The sequence below is a fragment of the Trachypithecus francoisi genome, unplaced genomic scaffold, assembly GCF_009764315.1.
Source record: "Trachypithecus francoisi isolate TF-2019V2 unplaced genomic scaffold, Tfra_2.0 Lachesis_group1, whole genome shotgun sequence".
In the NCBI taxonomy this organism is placed as follows: Eukaryota; Metazoa; Chordata; class Mammalia; order Primates; family Cercopithecidae; genus Trachypithecus; species Trachypithecus francoisi.
Genome location: NW_022681454.1, coordinates 117,078,038 through 117,091,471, shown reverse-complemented (window position 1 = coordinate 117,091,471; position 13,434 = coordinate 117,078,038). Strand labels below are relative to the sequence as shown.

At 37.8% G+C, this 13,434-nt stretch overlaps 1 protein-coding gene across 2 annotated transcripts in view; it reads left to right on the top strand.

Annotated features, from left to right (window-relative positions):
- PRDM5 (PR/SET domain 5) overlaps positions 1 to 13,434 on the top strand; it is a 225,757-nt gene that overhangs the window by 166,686 nt on the left and 45,637 nt on the right. Inside the window, exon 13 of one of the 2 annotated variants that reach the window (XM_033215138.1) lies at positions 2,202 to 2,287. The exons of the other annotated variant lie outside the window; for it this stretch is intronic. Within the exon in view, the coding sequence (XP_033071029.1) occupies positions 2,202 to 2,287 (86 nt within the window). The remainder of the gene's footprint in view (positions 1 to 2,201; positions 2,288 to 13,434) is intronic. 2 annotated transcript variants of the gene reach the window in all.

Below are 13,434 nucleotides of genomic sequence, written 5' to 3'. Positions count from 1 at the left end.
ATGCTTTATCCCTAATATAGATTTGATTTATTGATGGATTTCATTGTTCATAAATAAGAAGGAAACATTTTAGCCTTCTTTATTATCTATCACCAAGGTTAAATAAACTTTGAAAATCTAAAAAATGACTTTTTTAACTTTATGAAGAAGAAAATGACAAAATTATCTGGAATTGTGTGATGCAGGAGCTACCACCATTTAGCAGTCGCATTCTGCTATGTTTTCTTTCTGTCCTTTTCCTTTGTGGTTCAAGGTTAAATGATTAAGATCTCAATAAATGATAGCTCCTGCTGCACTCCTACTGTTGCTGCCAATGCTGTTACTGCTATTACTATGATGTTCCTTTTATATCATCATCCTGAAATAGAAACATTCTATCAGAGAAGTGATATCATTATGACTTAGAGTCTGGATGGAGGGAGAAGTGAGTAAAAAAGTGGGGGTTTATCTTGAATGGCTCCCAAGTTTTTTATTTGCTAACTAGGTGAATATGGTACAACTAATCAGGACAGGATATATAGCACACACAAGACCAAAGGATAAATACAACGAATTCAAAACAATGCACACTGATTTAAGCTGTTTGTGAGATACCCAAAGGAAGGTACCTGTTAGACATATCTATACCTGGTGATTGGGGCTCAATAGAGATCTGGAATTCAGATAAGCATATATTATCAACTCAGGGTTAAAATAAGATTATACTTTCCTAAATGTTACCAAGCCTTTGTCCTACTGACTTTGAAAAGCCACACCTTCCCAGAGTCATGATGATCCTAAAGTCAATAAGTCTAGGTCAGCTTACCTAGTACAAAGGTTGATTTTGTCTCAGAGAAATTGGCAAGTCTGGATAGCTCATTTAAGGACCTGTTCCTGTTTGTGTTGTGATTGTTGTTTTTAGTATCTTGCTAGTTTGGGTGTTTGTCACCATTTTACAGTGCCTGGTCCAAAGGGAGAATCCTGGGTGCTCCTCTCCAAGGAGGAGAGGCTAGAAAATGCCACCTAGCAGGGGGCACTGCTGCAGGTGCTTCCGTATGATGTCACTACTGGAAACAAAGTTTGGGAGAACAGTGCAAGGCCATTGTGCAATGGGGCCAGCCTTGAGACCCAGGAATATAACTGTACATTTCATGAAGTGTTAGGGACAGGGGAGAGGTCAAGTAAGGCCTTGTTGAAAAGTGATCACTGGATCAAGCAACAAGGGGCATTGTTGACCCCATAAGGGAGTTGACTGGGATAATGCACATGATATCCAAGTTGGATTAAAATCAGAACCAAATGGAACATGAGAGAGTAGAGGAAGAACATACACTGCTAGTCAGAAGGCCTGGCTCTGAAGGGAAGACAGAAGTTTTACATTAGCTGAAGGAAAATATTTTATTTTATTGATCTTTGATTGCAGCCAGGGTCTAGCATCCTGCTGTGTAAGTACATTGTTAAATGAAAGAATAAATCAATTAGTGATTTTGAGCTACTGTCCATCCTAAATAATTTGGCTTTTATAAGAGGGCATCTTCAGATCCCTTTTGGAGATTAAATTTTGTCATTTCACAGTAGAATTTTTTTTTTTTAATGTGCTGTGTATGCGTGTGCTTGTCTTGAAAAACATCTTGGCTATTTTCAAAATTATAGCCTCTAGGTGAGAGGTATTTGATTATATCAGAAAGTGTGTCTTAATTATTATTTAGTTTAACTACCAATGGTCCTTTTGAACATACACCAATTTTATGAAATTCTTTTGAAACTCACAGCCTTAACTGAGTCAAATTCATTTATATGAAACAAAAAATAAAACAAAGCAAGGTGTCAATAAATCAGGTAAATAATTCCTCTTTAAAGAGTAGTACAGTGAGAGAGCAAATTGATTAACATAAAATATTTTTAACAAATTCTTAAAATTATGAGATTTAATTCAGACTCAAGTATTAAAAGGAATATGCAGCAAATATGCTAATGGCAAATGTTTATTTTTGCGTATCAGAAGTGCTCTGGGCTCAGTGCCCTCTCCACAGGAGAGGAGGCCACAGTCCACTGCTGTCCTGCACGGCCCATGCTTGGGTCTGCCCCACTGTGCCTGGAGCCCACTTGAAGTAGCACAGGGCATGTGTGGTGGCCAGGATCTGAGTGTATGAGAAATGATAGCACAGGACTGGTTCTGCTACTTCACGTTTTTCTGACATTCAGGCTTCCTTTATTTGTAGGTGAGCGTCCCTATCAATGTCCTTACTGTGAAAAAGGATTCAGTAAAAATGATGGACTGAAGATGCACATTCGTACTCACACCAGGGTAAGATTATATTCTATTTCATTAATATTGATCATGAAAACCATACTTATTTTAAAAGAAATATATTTAACTTTATATTACAAAATAAAGGCAATACACTGGAAGTTATATATCTATATTTATGATGGACATTTAAGGATAATTTTTTTAAAAGATAAAACAATGAAAAAAAACACGAATTGAAACCCCAAAAAGATTTTTATTCTTTGAATCAGGAATCAATTTTCAGAAGTTATAAATAATGAACTGCAAGATAAATAGATTTTTAACATTTTAATACTACAATATTTAAAGTTTTTTCTTACAGAACATTCACCAGTAATAGGAACATTTTTTAATAGAGTCTGCAAATTTGTCAGCATTTGACCATTAAGTAATACTGATGAGCAAGTATGTTTGCAAGAAAGACAATGCAGATAAATTACCAGGACAAGTGGAAAATAAGGAAGTGTAACTCAGTGCTTCACAGGGCGTGCCTAGTGCTGTGGCTTATTCTTCCCACTGTACCCTTTGTTCCTTTGCTGTCAACACTCTCACTGAACTGTTGTCATTCTGTTATCTATGCCTTTTCCAGACTCAAGCATCTGTTTCACATGCTTTTAAAAAAATGTAAGCAGCTTACTCACCATCACCCACCATTTCATAGCTAACTATTCCATTTAAGGCACAATTAGATACTTTAAATGAACTTTCCACATAGAAATTTTGTATTGTTTTAAATAGCTATTGTTGATTTTGCTCTATTCAACTTTTCACTGCATTATCTTTCAGTTTCTTTTCAGTTTCGCCTTTTAAAGTGCATATGGTCTGTATGTAAATGATATTTTTTTTCAAATATTAAGAGACTTATCTAATCCCCTTTAGAACAATTCTAATTTAAACCACTCCTGGATTTTACTTTTTACCTTAGCTATAAAAGAAAAACTTTAGAGAAAACACATAATAGTAATATTCTTCCTGGTATAATAATACTGTAGCCCTCCACTTCAGTTCGACAGCACATAAAATCTATCCTCTGAGGTCCCCTTAAGAAAATACTTTATTTGTCTTGGTGGTGAAGAGAGGGAGCTTCTCCACTCATTAAAACAAATCTGTAGCAGGTTTCTCTTTCTAGTTTCTAGTATCATATTCATATTATGTGAATATTAGGAATTGGAGTACTTCCTAGATATCAAAGTACTTCATAAACCGTAAAGGATTAGACAGATATTCCTGTTGATAATAGCATGATTTAAATGTACAATATCCAGAATATTTCACAATGAGTATTATGAAAGAGGTTTAAATTAGCTTTAGATTAGGAAGTTATTTTACATGTGAGCAGTTGTCACAGATGTATCAATAATGTATTTATTTAAAAGATGCGGACATAGGCAAAGGGGCCCTGGTTCCTCTTAATAGAAACCACTGATATTGACAGAAATTTACATATGATGTTGTTTTACTTGATTACTGAAGGTAGACATAATTACAACACAGAAGAAGCTGTTTAAATCACTGCAAGAAAAAATATTTTTGGGGTTTTTCAAGAAAGTGAGACATTTCCAAATCAATTGAGTTGGTTTTTACTTCATTTTAATATAAAGTTATTAATGAGAATAATACAGATAGTTAAGATGAATAAAAATAAACACAAAATCACTAATTACATGCCAGTACTCTTTTAAACCTTTGCATTTATTAATTTATTTAAGCTTCACAATAACTGTATGAGGTAGCTGTTATTATGATTTATTTTTGAAAAACAAGAAACTGAGACACAAACAAATAAGTGGCAGAGTTGAGATTTGAACCTAGGGAGATTGGCTACAGAGACCATTTGCAATTTTTTGCCTATTATTTAACTGAATATTTTCTCATTCCATTGGCTCATATATTTTCTGATGTATTTCCACACTAAACAAATTACAGTAATGACTCCAAATTTAAAAGTCCCATATCCTTTTGAATTTTTGAACCTTGATATAAGGATTCCAACACTGTCTCCAAAGTATTCAGCTGCAGATGGTCCCTTGTCAGAAGTTTTCTGACATTAACTGCACGGGAAGAAAACAAATTCTAGGCTTTGACTAAGGGAACTCAAGAGAATGTATAGACCAGGAGCACTCAGGATTTTAGGCAGGATCCCCCACAATGAGTAGAAGATCCAAGGAACAGGGTAAATATGTGTAAGCCTTTTGGGTTTTACCTCAAACTCTTTTTAAATTTTCCTTTTTTGTGCATTTTTTAAAATATTTTACCCAAGCAGTTTTATTTTGAAAATACTGTTTCCTAAGCATTGAATAAATACAGATAGTCTTTGCATATTAGTTCAAATTTTCAAAAGCCTACTAAGGTTATCAGCTAGTACAATCAAACTATTATTAAAACTCAAAAGAGATTTTAAAAAATATTCTAGAGGAACAACCTCTGCAAGGTCATATTTTCCCAGTATTATTTGCATTTTGTAAGACTCCGGTCAAAAAAGATACTGTTACATTTGGGCCATAACACATTTCAGTTTCAATTTTGCATTCACATTACATAAGCATTTAAATAACTCTAATTCCCAGACATTTCTGGTCCTATTTTAAAAGTTTTTAATTTCATTTTAGCAACAACCGAAAAAAAATAAGCTATCTAATTCAGTAAGGTACATCTTTAGGAAGTTTTGCTGAGACAACCCAAGATGCTGTGTCAGGCCTGTACCCCCAAGTTTGCATTCTGTGGTGACTGCATGAATGCCTTCTAGAAGGAACATAAAGCCATTTACTCTCTGGTTATTGTCTATAGGGTACAGTAAAAGCCCCAGATGTGGGAGATAATTTTGCCAAAATCCAATTAATCATTGACCTTTCTTGGAGAGACCAGGGTTTGAGGTGAAGTCTGGTGATTTTACTTTCTTCAGTATATTCTCTTTATATTTGTTGTTTTCAGCTTCTGGCTATGTTGTACCTAGTTGTGTTTTTCATTGTATTTTTGCAGCTTAGATCTGTAGTCTGCTATCTTTAGTTAAATTTCAGAAAATTCTTGGCCTTTTTTTTTTTTCAAATTTGTTTTGTCCCTTTCTTTCTGTCTTCTTATGGGACACCAGTTACACATGTTAGACTATTTGATATTGTTCCAGAGTTCTTGAATGCCCTATTCTCTTTTTGTTTCCTTTGCATTTAAAAAAAAAAAAACTCAGTCCCAGCTACTCGGGAGGCTGAGGCAGGAGAATGGCGTGAACCCGGGAGGCGGAGCTTGTAGTGAGCTGAGATCCGGCCACTGCACTCCAGCCTGGGCGACAGAGCGAGACTCCATCTCAAAAAAAAAAAAAAAAAAAAAAAAAAAAACTCAGTGTTTTTCTTTGTGTTTCTAATTTCTATCGATATTTTCAACTTCATTGATTTTTCTACCTCTGTTGTGCTGTCTGCCTATTGAAGGAGTGCATCTTTGATATTATGTTTTTCATCTCTAGCATTTTCACTTGGATTTTTAAAAAGCGTTTCCATAAGGCCTGGCACAGTGGCTGATTCCTGTATTTCCAGCACTTTGGGAGGCTGAGGTGGGAAGATTGCTTGAGGCCAGGAGTTTGAGGATGCAGTGAGCTATGATTGTGCCACTGCACTTCAGCCTAAATGATAGGGTAAGACCCTGTAAGACTCAGTTAAAAAAAAAATACTATTACATTTTGACCATAACACATTTCAGTTTTAAATTTACATTTAAAAATAAAATAAATAAATAAGAAAATAAATAGTTTCTATATTTCTGTTGAAATTGCCCATTTGTTCATCTTTGTGACCCACCTTTTTCACTGGATTCTTTGACATATTAATTGTAATCATTTTAAATTCCTTCTTTGGTGTTTCCACCATCAGGGCCATCTGTGGATCTCATTGTTTTGACTATTCTATCTCTTGATAATGAGTGGGAAGATTGCAGGAGTTTGCTTTTTAAGTGTAACATAATTTTTGAACATCTGTTTGTGTGTGTGTGTGTAAAAGACACTAAGTCTCTAAGTCTAATTGGAGACTAAAGTAAACACTGCTTATGCCTGGAAATAGGTATACTTCTTCTTCTGCTAGGCTGTTAATGTGAATAAGGGCTTGAATCAGTCTGGTCAGGAGCTAAGCTAGGTTTGGGGTTTGTTGTTCCTGTGGTCACCACAGGCTATAAGCTTCTCCAGCGAGTGGACTGCTGCTGCTGTGTTCTTCATGCGAGGCCTGGAGGCTCAGCAGGTTTTTCTTGAGGATCCTTCCTCACCATCAGGTTTTGGCAGATCCTGTGTACCTTTGCCACAGAACATGTTTCTCTCTCTCTGCCTTTGTCCCTCCACTGGCAGTAGCCTGCTGGTGCTTGTTAATAGGCACGAGACTTAAGTAGGCCAAAGGGCTTTCCTGGGGCCCCTGCTCTAGCATTAGTTGGGTAGGTGCTCTGCACTTGAGTCTCAGGGTTGTGACTTTATCAGCATTTCTGCCTCTACCCTGGTGCTAGGTGGCCCCTGCCTCTGACTCCACTCAGGGTCAGCTGCAATGTCCTAACCACTAGCTACATATGGCTATTGAAATTTAAATATTAATTAAATCTAATTAAATGCAATTAAAAATTTACTTTTTCAGTCACATTAGCCACTTTTCAGGTGCTCTATAGGCACATGTGTCTGGTGACGACTGTATGCCACAGCACAGATATAGGACATTACAGTCACCACAGAAAGCTCTGTTGGACAGCACAGGCCTAGAGGGTGGATGGTTTCCTGGCCCTACCGGCTGTGGCAGGTGAGCTCCACCTCGTGTCTTTGGAGTAGAAGGTTTGGGGCATGAGAAAGAGGTTTGGGGCATGAGAAAGAGGTTTCTGCCCCTCTTCCCACAGCAGCAGACCTCTCCTGTGGATCCCTTGGGTTCTTGGGCTCCCCTGGATGTCAGTGCAGGATATGTAGGCAGGTTCTGTCTCTGTCCAGAGGCCATGGGTCATTGCCTGGGACCACAGCACCTGAAAGTTTCATGTTCCCAGCAGCTGGTAGCTTTTGCCTCCTGTCAAAGCAGAGTAACATCTGGGATGTGGCAGGTGTCTCCCTCCTCACTCAGAGGCAAAGACTTTTGTTTCCTGTGTGAGGCAGGTTTGTGGCCTGGGTGGTTTGTGCTGCTCCCTGGCAGCCGCTGCTCATCACCTTGTACACACACAGCACAGAGACAGAAAGCAGATGGGTTCCTTCAAGTACTCTTACTCCACCCTCAGACCTTGTCTGTGCCACCCAGGGGGGTCTCTAAGGTATCCTGCCCTGCATCTAATCTTTTTTACGAATGCTGATGGAGCCAGTGGAAAAGAGATGAGTGGCTGTGGACTTTCCATGTGCCAGGGTCCCCAGGATTCTAACCTAAATGCTAGTCCGCAATCCTTAAGGATCAACCATCACTTGTTTTCTTCCTACCCGTTTTGTGACAGTTCTCTTTTCCTCTGAGAAAGGTGAGACCATTCTGTGTTCCATTTTTTTTTTTTTTTTTGACATTTAGTTCATCTGATTGTCTTGTGACCTTAGCTCACAAAATGTTTCTTGACCTTAAGCTTGAAAGAATGACTGAATTTTTCAGTTTTTTGTCACTATTAAGTTGGGGGTGATGTTCTTTGTGGTTTTCCACATCCTATGAGTAGTGATTTATTTTTAACTGTAGAGGGTTTTTGGGGATAACTTTTCCCACTTAATGGCTCTAGATTAATTTCCTGCCCAGGAGCTGATAAAAGCAGAACTTCTTACGTTCCATGTCCAGTTAGCTCCTCCATTCAGTCAGGGAAGCACCCCTATTTAGAGGCCCTATGTGAACTTAGGCCATTTTGTATGGTTTCTCTAAAGGGGCTCTGTTTCCTAGGATGCAGTCAGACCCTGGCAGCCTCAGGCAAGCCTCAGCATGCTTGCCCTCGGGGCACTGGCACTTGGAGTCATTTCTCATCCCTGTCTAGATCTACCTTTTCCTGTCCCATTCATAGTCTTTGTTTTTTGCTTGCGTGGTGGAGGAGAAAGCTATTTGGAGGAAGCAGGTCCTCTTTTGGGGAAGATTTTTTTTTTTTTTTTTTTTTTTTTTGAGAGAAGGTCTTGCTCTGCTGCCCAGGCTGGAGTGTGTGGTGCAATTATAGTGTACTGCAACCTTGAACTCCTGGGTTCAATGTTCCTGTAGTCTCAGCCTTCTGAGTAGCTGAGACTACAGGCATGCACCACCATGCCTGGCTAAGTTTTTAAATTTTTGTGGAGACAGGATCTTGCTATGTTGCCCAGCCTGGTCTTGAGCTCCTAGGCTTAGGTGATCTTTTGGCCTCAGCCTCCCAAAGTACTGGGATTATAAATGAGAAATACCATGCCTGGCCAAGATTGTCTTAGTTTTCACACTGTAGCTTTAAACTGAGATTTGGTTTAAAGACTTGAATTTTTCCAAGGCCTTTGGCCTTGGGGGTACCCCAGGTATGCTGCCAGACCTTTCCCTTCTTATCTCCGTTGTCTTTGTCTCAAAGGTCTGCTTTACCACTCCAAACTACATGAGGTAGAGAAATGCCAGTTGCTGAACTCTTTGTGTGCAGTGCCTCAAGTCAATGTTAGTCTTAGGAACTATGGATCATCTGAAAATTATAGAGCGTATGTTTTTATTGCATTAGATACATTGAGCCAAAATAGTCACTCGGTGAGTTAGGACACAACCTCATAAATACCCATTTTATAAACATTAGGTTCAAAAGAAATTGTTGTTTGTAACTGTTTACCACAGAAAACTTCATGTCTTGTATAATCACTTTTGATTTCAACATGGAAGGCACCTGGACCAATTAGAAAGTTATTTCAGAAACTCTGTCTTTTGAACACCATTTCAAAAACCCAGTTAGCTTATACAGGTTTCAGGTTTCTAAGATTGCAGTTCTTTCCAGCCTTGTTTGCAGAAATAGCCAAATTAGTTCTTACAAAATTAAAATGGAATCGCCAGTGGTTACAAGTAACGGCAAGTCTGTTATATTGTTTTATATTTTATTAATTTTCTTTCATGAACTTTCTCATCCCTGATCTTCAGGTTGTTCAGATTGTAGGTCTGGGTTTAACCGACATGTGCCTTTTGCACTTTCTCTTGACACTGTGAGACCATGAGTCTCTGAGTCCAAACGAGGATGGGTATCTCAGAGTTCCTAGGCATCAGACACCTTGGAATTTATCTAGAGGCTTTGGGTGGTCTATTGATGTAGGATTTGAAAATTATCCCAAAAACTTTTTGACCAATACATCAAGCTGATGAACCATGTGAATGAGTGTAACCGTGATGTTGAAGGAAAAGGAAAAGAGCTCATTCTATGTGAATTAAGATGTTAAGGCAGGAGGAGTGAGGGCTGCTGTATGCTAAAGGGAGGAAAAGGCAAGAAGAATTTTCCTAGCTCCAGGAGCATTGTATAGAGTATATGCAGCCTTGGTTGAGAACAGAAAGGAGTCTTTTAAGGGGAGAATCAGTTTGAAATCCTTATGGACACATTAGGAGGCATGCATAAAAAGCTTAGGAAACAGATACAAAAGCAAGTTGGTTGAATCAGATTGGGAGGGCTGGTGGATTCCAGGACTAGAGATAGAGGGTGATATTTGAGTTGTGTTTGAAGGAGTATGGTAGAGGGCAGGCCAGAAAAAAATGTGACTGCATAAGCAAAGTGTACACCTATGGATACAGTAAGGGTGGCCTGTCCACTGTAACTGAATTTGAGGATACATGTTGAAGGATGACTTATGTTGAGATAGGCTGAGATTGAGGAGTTGGTATGAATTGTGAAAACATTTTATTATGTGTGTTTGGTTTGGTTTCGAGTAGAGGAGCGAAATTATAAGTTCTATCTCTTTGAAAGGTTGCTCTGAATCATTCTCCAGCAAGAATTGAAGGAAGCAGCACTTGAGTCAGGGAGGCCCAGTCAGGAGACATGATGGAGCCAGGTGAGCAGGAGTAGGGACCCACATGAGATGGCCATGGGATCTGAGAGTCAGGCATATATATGAGGGACACCTTTGAGATAAGTGTTGACAAAGTTTGGACAAAGTTTAGACATACTCAGTATAGGTGGTGAAGAATAGGGAGGAGTCACAGACGAATCTAGGATGCCTACAAGGGGCATTTTGGAGTATTGTGATTTTCCACATAGAGATAGGAAGAGCAGCTTGTGGGTTTAGAGAGGAAGGAGGGGGAGGAGCAGATACTGGATTCACAATTATCTTGGTTAAGTGCCTGAGGAGCACTCATAGCTGTTTCTGTCTTTATGTCTGGATAAGAAGAAGAGATGTACAAATTTAATAACTTTTAAAAATCGTTTATTATGATTTTGGAGAAAATTTAACATTTTTATAATTTCTAAACTTCATCAGCTTTTGTCCTGTAGGAACAAGAGAATATGCCTCATTGTCACTGTTTGAAAATATCTTTAATTCAATTTTGGAATTAGTGAATTTTTTATTGTTTCTACAACCCATATATTTCTTGGGGAATTTTATATGCCTTGCCAAGGAATCATTTAAGATAAATGACTTTAAAATACTATTGTATTTTATTTGGCTCCAAATATATACCTGCATGCAGTAGAGCATTCTTATTCTATCACAATAAGGCATTTTCTTTTGTAAAAGGGAAATCAGACCACTTGAAAAATCACTTTCCTTTCAGGGACCGACAGCATTGTTACCCCCTTTCTTCATTTCTCCTTTGTGAAAATTCTTTCTGATGGTCATCAACCCACTTGGCAGAGTGCCCTCTATTCTTAATCTCTGTGTAACTTCTGCCCATGAGCCAGTCAGCTCTCTTAAATATCACCAGAAAAGAAAGTTTTAAATTTCCCAGTTAGGAATACTTTTTTGGCATGCCAAATGATGTTCTTGAAATAAGGACTTCTGGTCTAAGCATGCAAGATCATGATTCTCTGGATTTTGATAGGCTTTGAGAATAAAAGGTGAAATTTTTAAATAAGCTGGATTCATTCTCTTGGCAAATTTTTTGGATTGGTTAATTATCCCATAGGAAAATAGACAAAAGTCTTTTGTGGAACAAAATTCAGTTTTACTATAGTTAAGGTTACAAGAGTAGAGTTACATTAATGTGAGGGATTGAACTGACTAGAGGCATTGGCTGTGATTTTTCTACAGTTTTTAAATGGTATTTGCATTTTCATTCAATATGTCTTTGCCTAGCTTGAGCTTTTTGCAGGGAGGGGAAGCTAGTACTACCCACCTACCCATCTAGAACATAATGTGCATTAGTTGGAATAATGGTGTAATAAGGTAGTCTCCAAGATGGTGCCAGTAATCTCTTTCCTCCCTGTATGCACATGCTGCTCTTTACATTAACAAGTACAGTCCAGTTTCCTTTTCCTCGAATCTGAGCTGGGAACAATGAAATGACTTGCTTGGACAATAGAATGCAGCAGAAGTGACGTTCTAGAACCTCCGAGGCTGGAACAGAATAAGCTTTGAACTTTTGCTTATATCTCTTGGGACCAACCACCATGTTGTGGAGACCCCAAGGAATGTGGAGAGGCCAGATAGGCATGCCACACAGTAGCCAACATGTACTGCCAATCATCTGAGTAAGCCATTTTGTCTTTCTAGCTTAGTTGAGCCTTCAGGTAACTTCAGTTACAGCCAACTGACTGCAACTGCAAGAAAGACTCCAAGGGAAAACTGTTGCAGAACCCAGTTAATCCACAAAACCATGAAAAATTATGTTATTTTTATGTCATTAAACAAAATAATTACAATAAACAAATATTAAACCATAAACAATAATAATGTATTAAGTTTTGGAATGGTTTATTATGTAGCAATAGATAACTAGAACAAGTACTAAATATTACATAATGCTGAGTAAGTACAATTTTAATTGTATAATATTCTTTTATATTTTAAATGATCAACATTTCTGGACAGAGCATTAAAGGGAGCACTTACTAAATGTTCCCAAATAGAAGTTAGCTGTTGTATCTCAATATCACTATTTACCAATGGGAGTTGTGTTTTGTTTTTGGAAAATACACACCTTACAATTCAATGTTAAAAAATATACTAACAGTTGTTTAGAAAGGCTTATAGTATTCTGAAAAAGATTTTTCTTTAAGTTCACAGGAAAGTGTGAGCTTAAAGGCTCTCATTATACTTACATACTGTTTAATCTGTAGATCCAAAAATCTGATGGCAAATTTGCTTATGTAACACTGAAATTTGTATAAATAAATTGAGAGCTTTCCTTTTAAATAATTGGTCTTATAATTGGTGTGATATTAGGATGGCTGAAGTGAATAGGCTCATCAGCATTATACAGTTTTCTCCTTAATACTTTCTAGAATATTAAATGATAATGAAAATGTCTGAAACTGGGTTATCTAGCAGTACTACTGTAATCAGAATGATACTTGTTCGGGGGCATCAGGAAGGTAATTCTTACTGTTGAGGTTGGTTGTCTGGCAAACTCAAGCGTGGGTGATCTCTGGTTATAATTAGGAGGTTGATTGGGACATTCCCTATTTGGGACTTTCTTTGTTAATGCTCTCTGACTAAAGCTGTTTTAAATACACAAACCTCTGCTTTTGAATTCAGAAAAGTTGTTACAATTTGTTTATATGTTTCTCCTTTTTAGGTTGTGACTTTCATGTGGACAGGAATTGTAGCTCACATCTCTTTTCCCTTAGCAGCTGTGTGCCTGGCACCTAGTGAGTTATTAGGTTTGTTGAAAGAATGAAGTGAAATTATGTCAGAAGCAAATTATTAAATTTATCAAATTAACTCAGCAAATATATAGCTAGATAAGATACATGAATCCATTCATTTATTTATTCAACAATCATTGATTAAATGACTACAGTGTGCTATGAGCTTGGACTACAGTAGTACACAAATCAGACCTTGTCTCTACCTTCAGTGGAACTGGGAGTCACTCATAAGTTTAATTCTTTTTTAATCAGCATTTCCTTCTCACTAAAGACTTGACAAGAAGGTATGAGAAGGCAAGAGTGCATGCATTCATCAGACGTTTGTGACGTGCCCAACTGTGTGCCAGAAGCTGTAGTGTCACAGGCCCTGCTTGTGTCTGTCAGGAAAGGTGGACCCTAAGGACATTATTTTAAGTAACACATAATCCCAAGTATGCCATGTGATGGCATGGGAAAGTACTGGGTCCCAAGTGTATAAC